At 39.5% G+C, this 21,146-nt stretch overlaps 1 protein-coding gene across 1 annotated transcript in view; it reads left to right on the forward strand.

Annotated features, from left to right (window-relative positions):
- Positions 1-21,146, forward strand: part of FHIT (fragile histidine triad) — a 1,487,281-nt gene that overhangs the window by 677,079 nt on the left and 789,056 nt on the right. The window contains exon 8 of the mRNA XM_011947204.1: positions 18,030-18,149. Within this exon, the coding sequence (XP_011802594.1) occupies positions 18,047-18,149 (103 nt within the window). The 5' untranslated portion in view covers positions 18,030-18,046. The remainder of the gene's footprint in view (positions 1-18,029; positions 18,150-21,146) is intronic.

The following is a 21,146-nucleotide window of genomic DNA, read 5'->3' on the forward strand; positions in this document are numbered from 1 at the left end:
ACAGGAGTGAAGCTGAAGACCTTCGTGGTGAGTGTTACAGCTCTTAAAGGCGGTTCCTAGGGAGTTGTTTATTCTTCCTGGTGGGTTCATGGTCTCACTGGCTTCAGGAGTAATGATGCAGACCTTTGCGGTGAGTGTTATAGCTCATAAAGGCAGCATTGACCCAAAGAGGGAGCAGCAGCAAAATTTATTGCAAAGAACAAAAAAAGTAAGTTTCCACAAAGGAAGAAGACCCCAGCAAATCGCAAAAAACAAAGTTTCCACACAGGAAGGGAACTCCAACAGATGGCTGCTAGCTGGCGCCGCAGCCTGCTTTTATTCCTTTATCTGGCCCCACCCACATCCTGCTGATTGGTCCATTTTACAGAGAGCTGATTGGACTGTTTTGACAGGGTACTGATTGGTGCATTTGCAATCCCTGAGCTAGAGACACAGTGCTAGACAGAAAAGTTCTCAAAGTCCCCACTAGGTTAGCTAGATACAGAGTACTGATTGGTGTGTTTACAAACCCTGAGCTAGACACAGAGTGCTGATTGGTGTATTTACAAGCCCTGAGTTAGACACAGAGTGCTGATTGGTGCATTTACAATCCTTTAGCTAGACACAGAGGGCAGATTGGTGCGTTTACAAACCTCTAGCAAGACACAGAGTGCTGATTGGTGCATTTACAATCCTTTAGCTAGATACAGTGCTAGACAGAAAAGTTCTCCAAGTCCCCACTAGGTTAGCTAGATGCAGAGTACTGATTGGTATATTTACAAACCCTGAGCTAGACACAGAGTACTGATTGGTATGTTTATGATCCCTTAGCTAGATATAAAAGTTCTCCAAGTCTCCACTAGACTCAGGAGCCCAGCTGGCTTCACCTAGTGGATCCCGCACAGGGGGTGCAGGTAGAGTTGCCCACCAGTCGCGAGCAGTGCCTGCACTTCTCAGCCCTTGGGCTGTGGATGGGACTGGGCACCACTGAGCAGGGAGCGGCGCCTGGGGAGGCTGGGGCCACGGGGGAGCCCACCGCGAAGTAGGGGAGCTCAGACATGGCAGACTGCACGTCCGGAGCCCTGCCTGGCAGGGAGGCGGCTGAGGCCTGGTGAGAGTTCCAGCATGGTGCATGCAGGCTGGCAGTGCTGGGATACCCTGCACAACCTCTACAGCTGCTGGCTGGGGTGCTAAGCCCCTCACTGCTGTGGGGGGGCAGCTCTGGCCGCTCTGAGTGCGGGGCCCACCAAGCCCGTGTCCAAGCCTGCCGGAACTGGGGCTGGCCTGTGAGTGGTGTGTGCAGTCCCAGTTCCTGCCCATGCCTCTCCCTCCACACCTCCCCTCAAGCAGAGGGAGCCATCCCAAAGAGGGGCTCCCACAGTGCAGTGGCTGACTGAAGGGCTCCTCAAGCCCGCCAGAGTGGATGCTGAGGCTGAGGAGGCACTGAGAGTGAGGGCTGGTAGCACATTGTCACCTCTCACTTGGATTACAGGTATGAGCCACTGTGCCTGGCTTTTCCCTGATATTTTCTACAAACACAAAGCTCTAAGCCTTGATGCTGGTGTTTTAGACCTTCATCACCTGTGTTTGGTTTGGAAGAAAACATTTTATAAAATGACAAAAATAGTTTTAAATTTTTTACATTTTTGCAAATACAATACCATGTTTAATACTCAAGGTCAGGTGGAAGCATAAAACATAGAAGTATCCATTTACACCCTATATCTTGACTAGATGAAAAGCACTTCAGGATCATATATACACACACACATACAGTCATATATATACACATGTGTGTGTGTGTGTATATATTTTTTTAACTGGTGACCTCTTTTTGTGTAAAAGGTCTTCATTGGATCAATCAGTAGAAGAAGGGAGTTGATGATTCACATTACATGAAAATACAAGTCCTCACTTGAGTCATAGGTAGGTTCTTAGAAACTACAACTTTAACCAAAACAATGTATAATGAAACCAATTTGACCATAGGCTGATTTAAAAAAAAAATTCCTGTGGCATATTTCATCTCACAAAACATCACCAAACTTCTAAATAAAAACCAAAATGTTTTTAATATTAAATATAGAAATAAAGATGATCTCTATATATGTTTAAGAAAGATTAATAAAGGCAAGATAATTATTTACCCACTCATTGCAGTTCAGGGTCTCAGGTGGCCAGAGCCTGTCTTGGCAGCTCAGGGCCCAAGGCAGGAACCCAGGCTTGACAGGGTGCCATTCACTTTCAGGGCACACTCCACATACCCCTTCTCACTCAGACTGGGACCACGTAGACATGCCTCTTAACCTAACATGTACCTTTGGGATGAGGAAGGAAACCAGAGTGCCCGGAGAAAACCCATCCAGACATGGGGATAACTGTGAAGATTTCACACAGACACTGGCTCCACTCAGGAGTAAATGAGACTGTTAAAAGTATAAGACTATGTCTTCCGTATTTGTCTTTCCTTGTCTCACTGGATGAGTCAAAGCAGATGTCACTGAGAGTACTGGTGGCACCAAGTGACATGTCTGAGGAGCTCTGGAGCAGAAGAGGGAGTAGGTACGAGTACTTATCAGGAAGAGGGAGTAGGTATAAATACTTACCAAGTTGGCAATGAACAGGCTGGAGAAAGGGCTTCTTCTTGGCCTTCACTATACGTTTTGAATAGAATCACCGTAGAAACATTCAAAATAAAAACCAAAAAAGCCTGATGCCTAGGTCTCAGCCAAACCAGTTAATTTAAAATATCTCGGAGTGGCGTGTTGGTGAAGATGTGGAGAACTGGAACCCTCTTTCATTGATGGTGGTAATGTAAAATGGTATAGCCACTAAGGAAAACAGCTTGGCAGTTCCTCAAAAAGTTAAACATAGAGTTCCCACATGATCCAGCAGTTTCGCTCCTAGGTGTACACTCAAGAATTGAAAACATAAGTCCACACAAAACTCGCACCTGAATATTCACAGCACTATTCACAAATATCCAAAAATGTAGTAACAAATGTCCATCAACTGATGAATGGAGAAAAACATGTGGTGTATATATACAATGGGGTATTATTCAGTCTTTAAAAGGAATCAAGGATGAATACATGGTAAAACGTGGGTGAACCTTGAACACAAGCTAAGTGAAATAAGCTAGACATAAAAGGCTACATATTGTATGACTCCATTTCTATAGAATGTCCAGAATAGGCAAATCCACAGAGACAGAAAGTAGAATAATAGTTGCCAGGGGCTGTGGGCTAGAGGAAAATGTGAAATGACTTCTAAAGTGTATGGTTTTTCTTTTGGGGATAAAAATATTCTGAATTAGATAGTTACGATAATTGTACAGTTTTGTGCACATACTGAAAATCATCAAACTGTACACTTTAGAAGGGTGAATTTTATGATATGTGAATTTTATGTCACTTTTCAAAAATCTTAACAGAAAAACAATCTGGGAATGGGGCATGTGCATTTTTTTTTAAGCTCCCGAGGTTTGTTTTTATAGACAAGATCTCACCATGTCACCCAGGCTAGAGTGCAGGGGCATGATCACAGCTCACTGCAGCCTCAACTTCCCAGCCTCAGGCAATCTTCCTGCCACGGCCTCTGGAGTAGCTGGGACTATAGGTGCACGTCACCACACCCAGCTGATTTCTTTTCTTTTCTTTTCTTTCTTTTCTTCTTTTCTTTTCCTTTCTTTTTTTTCTTTTCTTTTCTTTTTTCTTTTTCTTTCTTTCTTTCTTTTCTTTTTTCTTTCTTTTCTTTCTTTTTTTCTTTCTTTCCTTTCTTTCCTTTCTTTCTTTCGATGGTGTCTTGCTATATTTCCCAGGCTGGTCTTGAAGTCCTATTCTTAAGGGATCCTTCTGCTTTGGCCTCCTAAATGAGGGGCATAAGCCACACCTGGCATCCGGAGATGATTTGTAATGTACAATAGTGAAATCTTTTTTTGAAAGTCACGTTTAGACCCTGAACACTCTGGAGCTTGAATCTTTGTCATCACGAGTTTCTCAACACTCATTAAGTGAAACACCACACAAGACCTTGTATGATCTGATCCCTGCTCATCTTTCAAACCCATCTCCTCACCTGTGCCTTGCTGCCTGCTGTTAGACTCAACCCCACACTCTTCTTTCCATTCCTCTAAGATCTTGAGATCATTCTTGCCTTGGCAAGTGCTGTTTCCTCCACCTGGAACATTTTATCCCCATATAGTCACATATAGTGGACTCGTTATTCAAATCACAGATCAAACCTGAGGTTCCCCTTTCCTTGGACACTTAAGCAGCCACTTCTGCCTCTTCCAAGTCCCTTCCTGTTCTTGCATCTTGATCATTCCTTCAAGTCACAATCAGAATATTATTCCTTGTTGACTGACTTGTAGTCTCTACTGCTTGCAATCCTCACCCTGTACCTAGAATACTCCATGAGAGCAGAGGGCTGGTCTGTCATGTTTACCACTAGAATAGTATTTGGAATATGGCAAGTATATAATACATATTTATTAAATAAATAGGTGATTAGAGTTTAATGAGGAAAGATTATTAAGTGTATGTAATCCCTGAATATCTTTTTAGGAGAAAGGGAAGGAACTGGTGAGAATGAGGTTAAGTATGTAAAACAAGTATATGTACCGGAAAAAAAAAAAAAAAAAAAACAAGAAGAGGTAACTGATGAAGTGAGATCTTGAAAAGGCAGTTGGCATTTTGAAATACCTAGGTGTTTTCTGTTTATAAATAGCTGAGGTTTTGGATTTTCTTTGACTTGTTAACAATTGAAAATTGTTTTAGTGACATAAGTTGATGACTTAATATACTTCACTAAAAAAGTCTCTTTGTATAAAAATGTTACAGGTATGCTTCTTTGCTTAAATTCTGGGACACTTGACGTTGTCTTCTCTTTCTCTTTGTTCACCTTGTTATCTTCTTGTAGGATTCCTCTTCTATGGTGGAATTTTGACATACGCCTGTAGATTAGAGTGTTTTATAAATCATATAAACTTCAATGTATGTCTCCAACCATTCATTTATGTGCCTTGTTTTCTAAGTAATCAATAAAGTATGTTTGAGAGCGGGGCTAGCTCAGATTGTGTTGTTCCTCAGTTAGATGACAGGGCATTGTTCCTCCTAAGGTTAGTCTTGGGATCCATTAGCCAGCAGCTTTTAATAAGCTTATTTACATTCTTGGTTAACAATTGAGCCCCCAGTGTTTAAGTGAATTGAAATAGAAACCTCCTTTCCAGTTGGAAGAAGTGTCTGGCGTTAAGGCTTTTTCTGATGTCCCCCAAAGACATTCGTGCCTTCTAGGGTTGGTCTAGATTCTTGCCATTCACTGAGTAATGCCAGGGATAAAAATAGCACATTATTTTTTACAGTGAACCTTAATATTTCCAGCCATAATGGAATAACAACTTTATTTTTCTAGTTAAAAGGAAACACACTTTTATTCTTTTAACCAAGAGAACAGTGTTTCTTTTTCATTGTGTCTGACTTCCTGGTTGCCTAGGAGACATTAATTTTCATGGTAGATTGTTTTATCTAGGACATTTAGAAGAAGTTATTTCCCTTTATATTGTATTCCTAAGTAATGACAAATTTTTATTAGAGATTTGGAGAATTAGAGAATGCCTGGTATTAACAAAGTTTTGGGGAAATGGGACTTCTTTCTATACTACTGTTGGATGTAAACTATTGACTACATTTCCTAAGAGATATTTAGTAGTTCATATCAGTAGCCTTGATGGTTCAATATACTTTGAACTCAGTGATTCCCAAATCTAGGAATTAATGCATGAGAAGTAATCAAAGAGATGCATAAATGTTGATGTGTGAAGGACCTTCCTCATAGGGTTGTCAGGATTAAGTAACATACCATATAAATTGCTTAGAAAGATGAAAGTACTAAGTACTTAGCTGTTATTTCTATTATTTAATCAGATGCTAGTTTTTGACACTGCTCTACCTCTACTATGGAGAGATAATAGTGACCTAATGGCAGTAAGGTGCCAAATACATGATTTACTTTGTATTTATGTAGCTGTTACATACCATTTTTGTGATAAGCATTATATTGAGCAACTTAACAATATTCACTTACATATTAGTTAACAATTAACAATTGTTTATTGCATAAAATTAGGCATTACTTTTTGCCAAGGCAAAATACACCAATATTGTGACTAGCACTAATCAAATATTTAAGTGCTTTATGTGTGTCCTTGAGAGGAAGGTACTGTTGTCATCTTCATTTCACAAATTTAAAGCAGCTGAGGAACTTGCCTAAGTTCATAAAATGAATTGGAAAGAACATAGAATTGGAAGCCGTGTTTGTCAAATCCCAGTGTTCTGTTAGCCACATTGTTGCAGAGATTGTTGGAATCAGAGAATGATGAAGTTTAGGCATTTGTTTTTTGAGAAAGTTCTCAAGATGGTCTTAATAGACCTAGTTTTAAAATTAGTGCTCTGAGATGTGCTTCTCAAACGTTAATGTGCAAACAGCCTAGCTGGGGATCTTGTTGAAATACAGGTTGATGCATTACGTCTAGGCTGGGGCCTGGGAATCTACATTTCTTACAACTCTCAAGTGATGCTGTTGTTGCTAGTCAGGGGAACACATATTGAGTAGCCAGGCAAGGGAAATATGCACTATTTTTCTTCCAAAAACATCATTTGCTATAGAAAAGAGAAATCATGAAATGGGATGGAAAGGTTTTCAGGTAATCTGTTGATTAAAATTTGACGTCTTCATGAGCTTGGTTTCTTAGGTGCATTGCTGAAGTCCTGAGTTTCTTAAACTTTGGCCAGTGGGTTTTGAAAGGCCCTTATATTCTCACAGTTTATGTTTATTGTTCTCTATTTGATGAAATAATATGAAAATGACAGATATAGGCTTATATTCTAAATCAGCTGCTTGCTATCTTAGAGTACGGCTATGTGGCTTTAGTGCAAAGGGATTGCCTAAAGTGACATAGTTATTATTAATTCAGTATTGCCCAAATCAGGGCCCTGAAGTCTTACATTCCCAAGTTTAAGAAATCCTTGAATAATATCCTCTATAAAGAGCCAGGATACCCACTGTATTAGTGAGGTTTCTTCAAGGGGGGAACTGATACACACACACACATATATATACTATATATATACACACACACACACACACACGTATATAGGGGAGTTTATTAAGTATTAACTTACACGATCCCAAGGTCCCACAGTAGGCTGTCTGCAAGCTGAGGAGCAAGGAGAGTCAGTCTGAGTCCCCAAACTGAAGAACTCAGAGTCCGATGTTTGAGAGCAGGAAGCATCCAGCACAGGAGAAAGATGTGTAGGCTGGGAGGCTAAGCCCATCTCTCTCTTTTGTGTTTTTTTTCTCCCTGCTTTATATTCACTGGCAGCTAGATTGTGCCCACCAGATTAAGGGTAGATCTGCCTTCCCCAGCCCACTGACTCATGTTAATCTCTTTTGGCAACACCCATACAGATACATCCAAGATTAATACCTTGTATCCTTCAATCCAATCAAGTTGACATTCAGTGTTAACCATCACACCCCCTAAGTTTCAGAAGAAGTTTGAATAAGCCACTTGTTGAACATACTTGATATCTCTAAAATGAGAGGGCTAGACATACATGGTCTCTTAGGTTCTTTTCTACTACAAGCTTCTAGAATTTTTTTAGAGCAAGGTTCGAAGTATTTGGCAGTTATTTTAGGTGGACGTTAACATAACATTTGAAAGCAAATCCGGAAAAAGAATCTGCCCTACCCTGAGGTGAGCTATTATCAGCTCCTGTTCACAGCTTGGAGATTTCACATTTTGGGGCCTGCATTGGCTTTTGTGGCATTGAACCTTATTCTACTACAAGTTAGGTTGCCTATCTAGCCCTCTCAAAAAAATGACTGCACACATCCACTGAGTCATACACAAGAGGATAGTAGACATCTTTTCATTGTGTCTTCTCTGTTTATTATTTAAATATTAAGCTCTAAAAGTGTTATGCTACCAGCTGGTGAGAATTGCAGGAGATAGAAAAAGGTGGCTTATAAGCGGTCAAGAGAGAGTGCACAAATATGTCACAATGTGTCCGGAATTGGCAAGTTCTCGGTCTCGCTGACTTCAAGAACGAAGCCGCAAACCCTCATGGTGAGTGTTGCAGTTCTTAAAGATGGTGTGTCCGGTGTTTGTTCCTTCAGATGCGTCCACAGTTTTTTCCTTCTGGTGGGTTCGTGGTCTCACTGACTTCAGGAGTGAAGCTGCAGATCTCCGCAGTGAGTGTTACAGCTCTTAAAAGCAGTGTGTCTGGAGTTCTTCATTCTTCCCAGGGAGTTTGTGGTCTCAGTAGCTTCAGGAGTGAAGCTGCAGACCTTTGCAGTGAGTGTTACAGCTCATAAAGCTGGTGTGGACCCAAAGAATAAGCAACACCAATATTTATTATAAAGAGCAAAAGAATAAAGCTTCCACAGTGTGGAAGGGAACCAGAGCCTGCTTTTATTCCCTTGTCTGACCCCACCCACATCTTGCTGATTGGTCCATTTTACAGAGAGCTGATTGGTCCATTTTTACAGAGTGCTGATTGGTGTATTTACAAACCTTGAGCTAGTGGTGTGTTTACAGTCCTCTAGCTAGACACAGAGTGCTGATTAGTGCATTCACAATCCCGCAGCTAGACATAAAGACTCTCCAAATTTCCACTAGACCCAGGAACCCAGCTGGCTTCATCTAGTGGATCCCACACCAGGGCCACAGGCGGAGCTGCCCCCTAGTCCTGTGCCCTGCGCCTACACTCCTCAGCCCTTGGGCACTTGGTGGGACCGGGTGCCTTAGAGCAGGGGGCGGCGCTCATCGGGGAGGCTCAGGCTGCGTAGGAGCCCCTGGCAGGTGGAGAGGCTCGGGCATGGAGGGCTGCAGGTCCTGAGCCCTGCCCCGCGGGGAGGCAGCTGACACCCGGTGAGAATTTGAGCTCAGCGCCTGGCGGGCCAGCACTGCTCAGGGACCTGGAGTACCCTCTGCAGCTGCGGGCCCAGGTGCTAAGCCCGTCACTGCCTGGGCCCAGCAGTGCCAGCTGCTGCAAGTGTGGGGCCCGCTGAGCCCACACCCACCCAGAACCCACACCGGCCCGGGAACTCAGCGCGCAGCCACAGTTCCCAACCGGGCCCCTCCCTCCACACCTCCTGGCAAGCAGAGGGAGCCGGCTCCAGCCTCAGCCAGCCCAGAGAGGGGCTACCACAGTGCCGTGGCAGGCTGAAGGGCTCCTCAAGCGCCACCAGAGTGGACGCGGAGGCCGAGGAGGCGCCGAGAGCGAGGGCTGCTAGCATGTTGTCATCTCTCAATAAGAGAGAGGTAGCAAGAGGCTACATTTTATGACTGAAAAGTGGGAAATGGAGACTCGTTTAAGAATGTTGAAATCATATGTTTTTAGTCCCAAATAAAAGAAGTTATTACCAAAAAATATAAAGGAAAAAGTAATTGTCTAGAAATGTGAGACCTTGGTTTCCATTTATGTATCTACTTCTTTTGTTTGTTTATAAAGAGAGAGTAGGGTTCAATTACCATTTCGAGAGTAAACCAAGTTCCTTGTATTTCCTTCTTGGCTAATGCTCACTAACAAGTCTAAGGGTCTAAACCTTGGACTGAGTTTCTTAACCCAGTACTTGCTTCTCTGGATTACAGAAGCTACCATCTCCATATTTGCTAAGAAACAGGTCCCTGAAGATGATTTTCCCCTGAAAATTCCACAGAATACTGATACATCTAGTCTTTGTTTGGTAGAAAGATTCGGCAATTTTACGTTAGCTTAAAATAAAATTGCTTTCTGCCATTTTCATGTGAGGGGAAAGTATGTAATATTTATCTCAGTCTTGCAGACAGTTTCAGATCCTGGAGATGAACAAATTTTCCCATCAAACTCTTGACTTTTAATCTTTTTCATGCTTTTGTCCCTTTTAGAGTTCCTAGAATAGTTTTCTTCTTCATTGAAATTAAAACTTGAAGAAATATGTGTACTAGCAGCATATATGGGGATAATTTTACCACAATTAAAAAAGAGATAGACTTAGATTTGGGTAGGGAAAGAGAAAAAATATTAGTATTTAAGGATACCTACATCATGTGGCAGACAAGAAAACATGCTTTCCATACTTTATTATCTACTATTTTCAAATGAGGTATTTGAGGATTAGAAGGTTCAGTGAATCCTGGAAGATCAGGAAGAGAGTGGCAGAACTGAGACTCTTTATCCACTCAAAAGTGTAGCAGAGCTTTGAGGAAAAGGGAGGGCTAAAGGCCAGAAAGGGAAAGTAAGATTCAAAAGAGGAAGGTGGTGCTGAGCCCACAGCTGCCTGGCGAGAAGGTCATGTCCTTACATCTTTGTAAACAAGATAAATGAAAATACAATCACTGGAGTAAGTGGGGGGAGAGGCATGGTGGGTAAAAAAGCATATAAATCATTATTTGAAATTATAACAGTATCAATTCATAGAAGTTAGGACATAGGGAAGATGGGGTATGATATCTGGAAGAGATGAAAGGAGGTAAGAATATACTAAGGATAAAGATATTGATCTGCTTTAAAATACTGAACATTATTATGGATAGGATAAGAATAACCACTATTGAAATAAAAATAGAATGTATAATTTTCGTACTCATGGGGAAAGAAAAACCAGACCTAACCTGTGGAAGGTAGACAGGAGAAAAAGTGAAGTGAAACAAATGAAAAGGTGAAATAAAATGTCTGAAATAAGCTCAAAGAATAATTAGCGTAAATGTGTAGTGGTTAAACTTATCCAGCAGATTCTTTAATGGATAGAAAGCAAGATGATATAGTATTTTATTTATAAAAAATTTCAAGAGAACAGTAAGGCAATGGAAAAATGTATAAAAATGTATACTTGTCAAATACAAAGAAGAAAAAGGAACAAGACCAAGGGAGTGAAATGAATATGAACATATCCACATGTAATAATGTGGCTTTGAGGTACAGAAAACAATGATTTATGGTGTTAGACATTGATTTAGCAAATGTAGTTAGAAATTTAGCACAGGCCTCTCAGAAACCAATGAAGCAATGAGACAAAAAGACAGATTTGGATAACAATTTGATCTCTCATGTATATAGAACTTATTCAACAAAAGCAGAGCATACTTTATTTCAGAGGGCATGTGGATTAGACACAAGCTTCAACTTTCAATGAGTCAGGAAGCCTCAAATTCTACAAAATCAACAGCATAGAGGTTCTCTAACAGCAGTGCTATGAAATCAAACTATTAACAAAAAGATAGCAAAAACATCCCACATATCTGGAAATGAAAAGACATACTATGAAATTTAACCCTCAGGTTAAATAGGAAATAACAAAAATAGCAAAGTTTTAGAGCTGAGTGATAATAAAAGCACAGTAGGTGAGAGATAGAGCTAATGGAATACTTTCAAGGCAATATATAGCTTTTGTTACACAAGAGAAAAACACAAAGTCTGGAATCCTATAAGCCCAAGGTTTGACTCAAGTAAGTAGAAGAACTGCCACATAGTAAATCCAAAGAAACAATAAAGGAAAACAGAGGAAAGAAATACAAATGCGGTAATAAAGTAAAAATAATTCATAAAAGCCAAAGAAACAGAAGTTCATTATTTGAAAAACTTACTAGGATAGGTCTTACTTTTGAATAACAGACGAAGAAAAAACATCTCCATGTACCACGATAAACACAATACGAAAAAGGTAAAAGAAATAATTATAGATTATGTTTTTAAATCCAGTAAAAAGAATATAAGTTTTTACCAGTATTATGTAAAAAGGATATATGGCTAAGAAACTGATACAAGAAAAAAATCTTAAGTAAATCAGAAAACAATAAATTGTAATGATTATCAACACTTAGTCCTTCTTGGCACAGGAAAAAAGACACAGTTTGACAAAAGAGTTTTGTTTAACTCTCATGAAACAGAAAATGCTTGTTTAATAAACTCCCTTTGGAACAAAAAAAAAAACCAAGCTATTATGTTTGATCTTGATAACAAAAACTAGATAGGTTGGTTGGGCACAGTGGCTCATGCTTGTAATCCCAGCACTTTGGAAGGCTGAGGCGGATGGATTACTTGAAGTTAGGAGTTCGAGACCATCCTGGCCAATGTGTTAAAATGCTGTCTCTACTAAAAATACAAAAATTAGCTAAGTGTGGTGGGGTGTGCCTGTAATCCCAGCTACTCGGGAGGCTGAGGCAGGAGAATCGCTTGAACCGGGAAGGCAGAGGTTGCAGTGAGCCCAGGTCATGCCACTGTATCCAGCCTGAACAACAGAGTGACACTCCGTCTCAAAAAAAAAAAAAATTGAGAAATTATTGGCCAACTTCACTTATGACTTTCAAAAGGCTAAGAATCCAAATCTAGCAGTATATTAAAAAATAATACTTTGTGACTGAGTTGAATTAATCATAATAAGGAAAGAATAGTGAAGTATTATTTTTAAATTTGCTAATGTAGTTTACCACATTAATGGCACAGAACAAACAATTGCATCATCAGTGATATAGGAAAAGCATTTCATGAAACCAATTTTTAAAAGAAATGGTGTGAACTCTTAGAAAACTTGAAATAGAAGGGATATTTTTAGCTTGATTAAAGGCTCCTATTTAAAACCTAGAGTAGACATCATTTGTAATACAAAAAAAAAATGTTTAAACTCAGCCCTCTTAAGGTCAGGAACAAGACAAGGGTGCCTGTGTTACTTCTGCTTCTCAACACATTACCAGATACCTGACCAATGCAGTACGACAAAGAAACACAAAAGTAGGAAAATTGCAATGAAAGATATGATTGTCATTATTTCTAAGTGAAATTATATATATAAAAACAAAGAGAAGGCTGGGTGTGGTGGGTCACGCCTGTAATCCCAGCACTTTGGGAGGCCAAGACGGGCGGATCATGAGGTCAGGAGATGAAGACTGTCCTGGCTAACATGTTGAAACCCCGTCTCTACTAAAAATACACACACACACACACAAATTAGCTGGGTGTGGTGGCAGGCACCTGTAGTCCCAGCTACTCTGGAGGCTGAGGCAGGAGAATCCCTTGAACCCGGGAGGCGGAGCTTGCAGTGAGCCAAGATCACGCCACTGCACTCCAGCCTGGGCGACAGAGCAAAACTCTCTAAAAACAAAACAAAACGACAACAAAAAAGAATCAGCAGAAACCATTAGAAGCAATGCAAGAGTTCAGCTAGATTGCCAGCTATAAGAACGTAGAAAAATCAATAGCTTTCTACTGTATCGGGAGTAACTAATTATAAATTATGGCAATAATAAGATACCATTTATAATAGTGACATAAACTAAAAGCTATCTAGGAATAAATCTAAGATAGAATGCATAAAACATATAAGGGAAATTTAAAACTCTATTACAAGAGTTTTATTATGGTATTAAAGAGCATAAATGCAGCATTCATAAATGGCTTCATTGAATATTGTGAAGATGTCACATTCCCTTCACCCCTCTTAAAATTTAAATTCAGTCTAATCAACATCTAAGAATTTTTTTTTGAAAGAGGCAGAGTGGAGGCTGAAATTTATATGGGATAGTAAATATAGAAAGAGGATCTCTGTTTTTTCTTTAGACATTAGCAATATACAGCAGGAGTTGGCAAACTCCCCCTATAAACCAAATCTGGGCTGCTGCCTGTTTTTTCAAATAAAGTTTTACTGGGGCACAGTCACACCTACTCATACTGCTTTCATGTTGCCATGACAAAGTTGAGTAATTGCAACAGACACTGTGTGGCCTGCTGTGTCTGGTCCTTTACAGAAAAGAGAGAGAAAAAAAAGGTGCGACCTCTGTTCTACAGCATCTGGCTCTTACGCAGAATAGAAAGGCGTCTAGACTTATTCCTGTGTGTATATGGGAACTTAAAACTGTAATCATTCCCAGGAATTGGTACTAGGAAAATTGGCTCACAAAAAGAAAAATGAAGCTGTTTTTGCATTTCATACTATAAACAAAGCTCCAAGTGGAATAAATACCTAAATGTTAAGGATGAAAATATAAAGTCCATAGAAGAAAATACAGAAATACATATATTTGCAACCTTATGGTAGAGAGGGATTTGTTCTGAGAGATTTGCAGAGCACAAACTATGAAAAGAAAATTGATGGACTTGGAATACATCAAAATGAATGATTTCTGTTCAATGGAGGGAACAACAGAGAAATTAACAGATGGTGGAAATATAATTATTGTGTTTAATAGACCATGATCAATATTTAGAATATACAAGGGACTCTACAAAATTAGAAAATTGAAGGGAGGAGAGCAATATAAAAGAGGACAAAGTATATAAATTGGCAATTTTTTAGGAAGAGAAACATGCATATACACACACATCACTATTAGAGACAAATGAAGTAAAAGGAAGAGACGCCATTTTACCGTTCAATAAATAAAAGCTTGAAAAGCAGGAAGTACTATCAAGTGCTGGTAAGGATGTAGGAAAATAGAAATCCTCATGTATTGCTGCTAGGCATGCAAGCCGGTGCATATATTTTAGAAAATCTAAGTATCTGACCTGAATCCCAACAATGGGATGCTAGGATCGGAATCCAGGGAAACATGTATGAGAATGGTAGTCACCATGTAACTTGTGGTAAAAGGTTGTAATCAAGCTAGCTCTATAGCACTAGAGGAATGGGCAAGGAATACTACAGTGGAATGCAGTGAAAGAGTTGTTTATAGCACCATGGATGAGTTTCTAAAACACTGTTGAGAGAATACAGAAGAATGAGACTTAAAAGCTACAAGTTACATACAAATTTAAAAACCATGAATAAGAGCCCTATATATTTGTGACAAAAATGTATGTACACAAACATGTAAAGAGGATTCTGAATAATACATTAATTATGAAAAAGTGAATTTCTGGGGTGGGAAGGGAGGGAATGGGACTGGACATAGAGGACAAAAAGGAAAAGGATAAGAAAAGTGAAAAGAAAAAGAAGAGCCTTTCATGGGCTCATGATAATGTAGCTCATCAACTAGAGCCTATGCTAAGTCAATTCTGTTCCATTATCCTGAAGGAGAAATAAACTTCTGGGACATTACTTCTTTTGGCAATGTTAGATCCAGGTGCTCAGAAAGTATCTTCAGGTATGGGTCTCTATATCTTCACTGTCTTTGCCTCAGTGTTGGCTTTCATATCAAGCCAGCTCTTTTTTAGGAAAACTCGTAGCTGTTTCAGGTTCATAGTCTACCAGTTCGGCAACTCAACTAAAAGAAAGTGGCCTTGTTACTACCAGCAGTATTACTCTGAAGGATGTCTTTGCCTTTGATTGGTTCATTTTGTGTCCTGTGTCCACTCCCGAACCAATCGTATGTCAAAGGACTATGGGTGCCTGGGTCACATGCCCATCACTAGAACCAGGTAGTAGGAATAGTCCCACGTGTAGAATATGGTGGGGTGTTACTAAAAGCAAAAAATCAAAGTGGTATGGTTAAGAATATAAGGAAGTAGATTCTGGGGAGGGAAATAACCACAGGTCACTTGAATCAATGCTGTTTGTAGAATAGTTGATGTGATTTGCCATCTTTATTCTAGAAAAACAAGAAAAAATGAAGAATAGCTAACTCTAAATATCTGAAGCACTGCCACTTGCATGATACTTGTTTTATATGATTGCAAAGAATAAAGTCATGAAAAACAGATAGACTTGGTGTAAAGAACAACTATGTTATTTGTAGAGTTGACTATCTTAGGAGGAATGGGTAATGAACTCCCCATCACTGGACATATTCAAGCATACACTAGCCAGCCATTTGGCAGGAATTCAGTAGGAAAAGGCCCAAGGATTGGGAGGATGGTTGGGTTTGGTCAGTGGTTCTGAATCACCTGGACAACTATGGAAGCCTTGATTGCTGGGCCCTTGTCCCAAAGTTTCTGGTTCAGTAGGTCGGGGGTAGGGCCTCAAAATTTCTAATAAGTTCCCAAGTGAAGTTGATGCTATTGTGGAGGGACCTCCCTTTGAGAACTGTTGGGTTTTTAATGAGCTGGTTGTAAATGTTCTAAAAACCATTATCTGTACCACTGGGGCAAACCTTCCCATCTTACTTCTTTAGTACCTGAAATGTGTACAGTTCTGGCTATATGGGTTCTTCCACAGTAAATGACATTTGTACAGTTCTCTGTCTTGTGTGTCATTGAGAATATTAGAATCATTTAACAATCATGCATTATTCACGTGCTTTATAAAATAGTCTAAGGAAAAAAAAATGCACCCAACATGTTTTTCCTCTGCTTTCACACCAACGACAACAATCAACAAAGACTACTACTGTGACCAAATGTGTGGGATCCCCCCCTAACACACCAAGCAGCGGACACCAGCTGGATGTCCTTTGATTCAGTTCAGAAGAATTTGGATGTTATGTACCTGGAGATAGCCTCAGATTCCACAGGTTGAGGGCTCAGTGCCGTGAGACTGGCCCCTGACTTTCAGATACCAGTTGGAAGTCTGGGCCTCTGGAACTTCCAACTGACTGAATGTAAATCAGGGACCCCATGGTCCCTTCTTTGAGTTCAATCAATTTGCTTGAGCAGCTCGAAGAATTCAGGGAAATACTTAGGTTTACCAGTTTATTACAACAAATATTACAAAGGATACTGATGAAAAGATGCATAAGGTGAGGTATGGAGGAAAGAGCACGGAGCTTCCATGCTCTCCCAGGGCTCTCCCAGGGCAAGTCATCCTCCAGGAACCTCCGTGTTCAGCTATCCAGAAGCTCCCTAAACCTGTTCTTCTGGGTTTTTACAGAGGCTTCATTATGTAAACATGACCGATTAAAATGTTGACCATTGGTGATCAACTTCACCTTCAGCCCCTCTCTCCTCCTGGGAGACTGGGGAGTGGGGCTGAAAGTTCCAGTCCTGTAATCCTGCATTGGTCCTTCTTGTGACCAGTACCATCCTGAAGCTACCTAGACTCTTAGAGGCTGCTAGCCACCAGTTAATCATTAGCATAGAAAAAGACATCACTTTGGAGTTTCTAAGGATTTTAGGAGTTGCATGTCAGGAAATGGGGTTGAAAACCAAATACATATTTTACAGTATGATCAATAGCCAACTATTTTCTAATTTCATCCTTTTTATAATCTTTTCTCTGTTTTTCCATAGAGTGATCCATGTTCATCAATTTTGTACTAAGCTGTTCCTGAGTTAGAAAAATGAAATCGTTTTCTAGGGATGGTGTTTTTTAGTCACTCACAAAGTGCGTCTTAGTCATTCACAAAGTAACTTTGTTGTGTATTGGCATCCATCTGATTAAAAAGTCATTCCTTGGTGCTAGATGGATTTGGCTTGTCTCAGCTATGCCATGTGCCAAATTCCCTTCAGCCTCCCTTTCCTGCCCCCAGCCCCCCGTGGCGTTCCCTGAAAAGGAGGACGTAGAACATTTCAGGTACCTTGCTGCTTTGTGGCCCTATTACAACCAGGAATTGTTCTGGTTTTGAACTCTGTTTTGCTCCTTCCTTCCTTTTTAAAAATTATTTTTTTCTCCTTAATTTTGGAGATTTTGCTAGAATAGTTCTCTGGGGGTGCTCATGTTTTTGTAATTGTAGGCAAGGTCAGACAGTGTTTGCACTTGCTGTAAATTGCTATTATATGAACACAAAACCATTTGAGAGAAGCATTTAAGAATTAGAAGGTTTATAGTTAATGAAAATTTTCAGCTTAGCAGAGATGACAAAATAGATAGGTAAAAATAAGTACCTGACAAATAGGGCCTTGTGGATCTGAGTTAAGGTGGCACCGTGAAGTGCAGAGGGAGTAAAGGGGAAAGGCTGTTTTGTTGTCCAAGTGCAAACTTCTGCTTGAAAATTGCTAACTCTAATCAAGGAAACACTGGTAGGGAGAGTGGAGTATTTTAGAAAGACTTGCCCAGAATGCATCTTGATGAACATTCAATAAGGAACAATTTCAATGGCATCCTCTCTGCAACTAAGAATCTGTAGTAATGGAATTTGCTTTCTTTAAGGTGGTATATAAGCTGAGTTTCTTATTTGAATTCTATCCATTGTCTTTTAGACTTCAGCTGTGAGGACATGTCGTTCAGATTTGGCCAACATCTCATCAAGCCCTCTGTGGTGTTTCTCAAAACAGAACTGTCCTTCGCTCTTGTGAATAGGAAACCTGTGGTACCAGGACGTATCCTTTTTTGTCTGGAGAGGAAAAATAAAAGTCTTCTGAGCCTAACCAGCCAAATGAATATAAATATAAGATTGGCCTCCAGTCTGTCCAAAAAGGTAAAGAAAGGATCCATTTCCCTCCCATTTTGGAGACACCAGGTAAGATGTTACACACATTTATTCTGAATCCAGTTGGTGGCACCAGTAATATGCTTGATCAATGTTGCAGAACTTCTGAAGAGAGTTGCTTAGCAACCGTGGCTTTGGAGGTGAATTTTTGCTTGACCTTTTCACTATCATAGCTGAGTAAATAAATAGGTGCTTCTGAAATGAGCCCAGTGAATATCACGGGCACTTGGTTTTCAACTTATCTGTTGTGAATTTTAATAGTAGATTGGGTGGTGCCTTTGTGATGTGGAAGCAAGATATGCGCGGATTTGAGACTGACTTTGTTGCTTTACCTCTTGGAGATCATTCCAGTTATGCGTTTTATTTAAATTTATATATATAAATATACTTACTTTTTTTTTTAAAAAAAACTAGGACCTGAAATAACATTTTCTCTTAGGAAAAATACCAGCTTGTAGATCACTGGCCGGTGTCATTGGTGGGTAGTGTTGTTTTATTTCCCTCTGACCACTGAGTTGCGGTCTTTCCTCCTATAGACTTCAGCAGGAGCTTTATTCTTCTGCGGTGGGAATAACAAGTATTGGTGAAATGCTTGGGGAGTTGTTTTTATGTTGTTGAAAGCATCACCCCTGATTGTGTGCATATGAATTTTGTACTGACTCTTCAGGATGTTTTTCTCTTTCCTCCTTAACTTAGTTTACTACGCAGAAGGCAACAGAATAAAATTTGATATTTTCAGATAATAAGTATTTTCCACACTGAGACATGATTTTGCTTTGAAATGAATTTCTTAGTAATTCTGAATGTACAAATATGCCAAGAGGTTTTTCTGAGTAAGCTACATTTTTTTTTTTCAGTGAAAATGTGGAAAGTGCTTGAGAACTTCATGAATAATCTTCCTTTCTAGCCATATAACTATTGTATGCTGGAAAAAAAAATACAAATAAGAAAAATGTGTACCAAAAGATAATTGTGATTGTGTTATAGACTCCCAAATTTCTGGAATCCAAATTCTAGTCACATAAATTGTATTAGAAAACCAATAAGCAATAATCTAGTAAATATGTAAGTTTTTCTTAATATTTAAAATTATTATTTTAAATGTATAAAATGAGTCTAAATAATATTAGAAAACTATTTTCTTCTGTTTATTGAAAAGAGTACTGGAATGATTTAGAAAGACCCTAGAAAACAGAACAGTTTTTTAAGTTTAATGCCAATTGTGTATTGAATTCTTGTAAAAGACCTGAATTTCTTGAAGTAACATTTTATTTTGCTGTAAGTTTGTGGTGGGCTTTTTCCTTTGGGGTTTTTAAAAGCAAAATATCTGTAAATTAAGGTGTTAAAAGAATATGATTTAAATGCCATCTCTCTCTATGTGCCAGCTTTAATTGACTTTTAGAAAAGAAATAAAGGGACCTGGGATGAAAATGTGAATTTAGACAAGCTCTGTTTGTCTAAATTCACTCTCATTCCTATGAAAATGAGAGGTCTCAGATGCACTACCCTTTTTTTTTTTTCTCCTTTTGAGGCAGAGTCTCACTCTGTAGCCCAGGCTAGGTTGCAGTGGCGCGATCTTGGCTCAGTACAATCTCTGCCTCCCGGGTTCAAGCGATTCTTGTGCCACAGCCTCCCAAGTAGCTGGTACCACTGGCAGGCACTACCACCCCGAACTAATTTTTGTATTTTTAGTAGAGATGTGGTTTCGCCATGTTGGCCACTTTTTAAAATGGTTAATAATGGAATGAACTTCTCTTTGTAGTTTTTTTACTCGTATCTTGAGAGTAACTTGATTTTTCAGACTTTTTAACAAACTCAGAAAATGTGATGTATAAAACCAGGGCGTATGTGAGTTTGAACTCAATTGAAAAGTGGAAATGTCTATATCTAGGAAAATATCTGTAGTGAATAGTGCACAAGTAGTGAATACCAACTAGTTTCTTTCTGGATGGCACTGGTGTCGCCATTAGGGAAATGAACCCTGTTCAGTTACTATATATTTGAGTAAATACTTGGAGAATATTTTATTACAATTAACACACTTCAGTTTGTTTGGAAGGTAGCAAGAAGGATCCAACCTTTTCTGATTATAAGAACAATGAGAACCGGAGCATTTTTAAAATCAGTATACTCTGTAAGGCTAATTAACATCTGTACTATTTAAAACAGTCTCAGGCCAGTAGACAATGCATTCAGACAGTCCTTCTTATGTGATGATTTTGTAACTTTTTATTTTACTTTACCTTTATAAATTCTGCCATGTTACAACTGGGAGACACATCTTAATAAGGTACTCATTTGCTTGCAGAAAGCTCTAGTCTTTTGTCCTGAGATTTGAGAATGGAAGATGTGGATAGCTCTGTCCACTAACATTTCATAAATAAACGGTGAGATGTCTGGAGTGGGCTTTTATCTTCCTCCAGTGTTCTATCCTGCCTGCCCTAGTCTAGCCCTTAGGTATGGTTTGTGTAGATTTATGATGTCTCCCTGCCTCTGGGCTTTTCCAATCCAGCCTATAACTTTATATGAACCACAGCCCTGACCATATCATTCTTCTCTTCCCTTGTGAATAAACCAATAATGAATGTCTATTTTTTGAGGATAAAGTCCAAATTCCTTAGAATAGTTTTTAAGGACCTTCATTGTACTGGCTCAGTCTCCCCTCTTTCCGGCTGTTTCCTGAATATGTGTTGTACTATCCCTTTACCATACTTTCTCCTGCCTCTCGCCTCAACTGGAGATTCTCCCCATCCTTTTCATTTCAACTAAAATGCTTTGATAACTGTCCCACCCTCCTAGGGAGAAAAACAAAAACAAAACCAAAAAACCCTTTCCTCTTTGTGACACTCACTTCCTTATTCACATGTTGATTCATTCAACACTTTAT

Source organism: Colobus angolensis, unplaced genomic scaffold, assembly GCF_000951035.1.
Source record: "Colobus angolensis palliatus isolate OR3802 unplaced genomic scaffold, Cang.pa_1.0 Scaffold26, whole genome shotgun sequence".
Lineage (NCBI taxonomy): Eukaryota > Metazoa > Chordata > Mammalia > Primates > Cercopithecidae > Colobus > Colobus angolensis.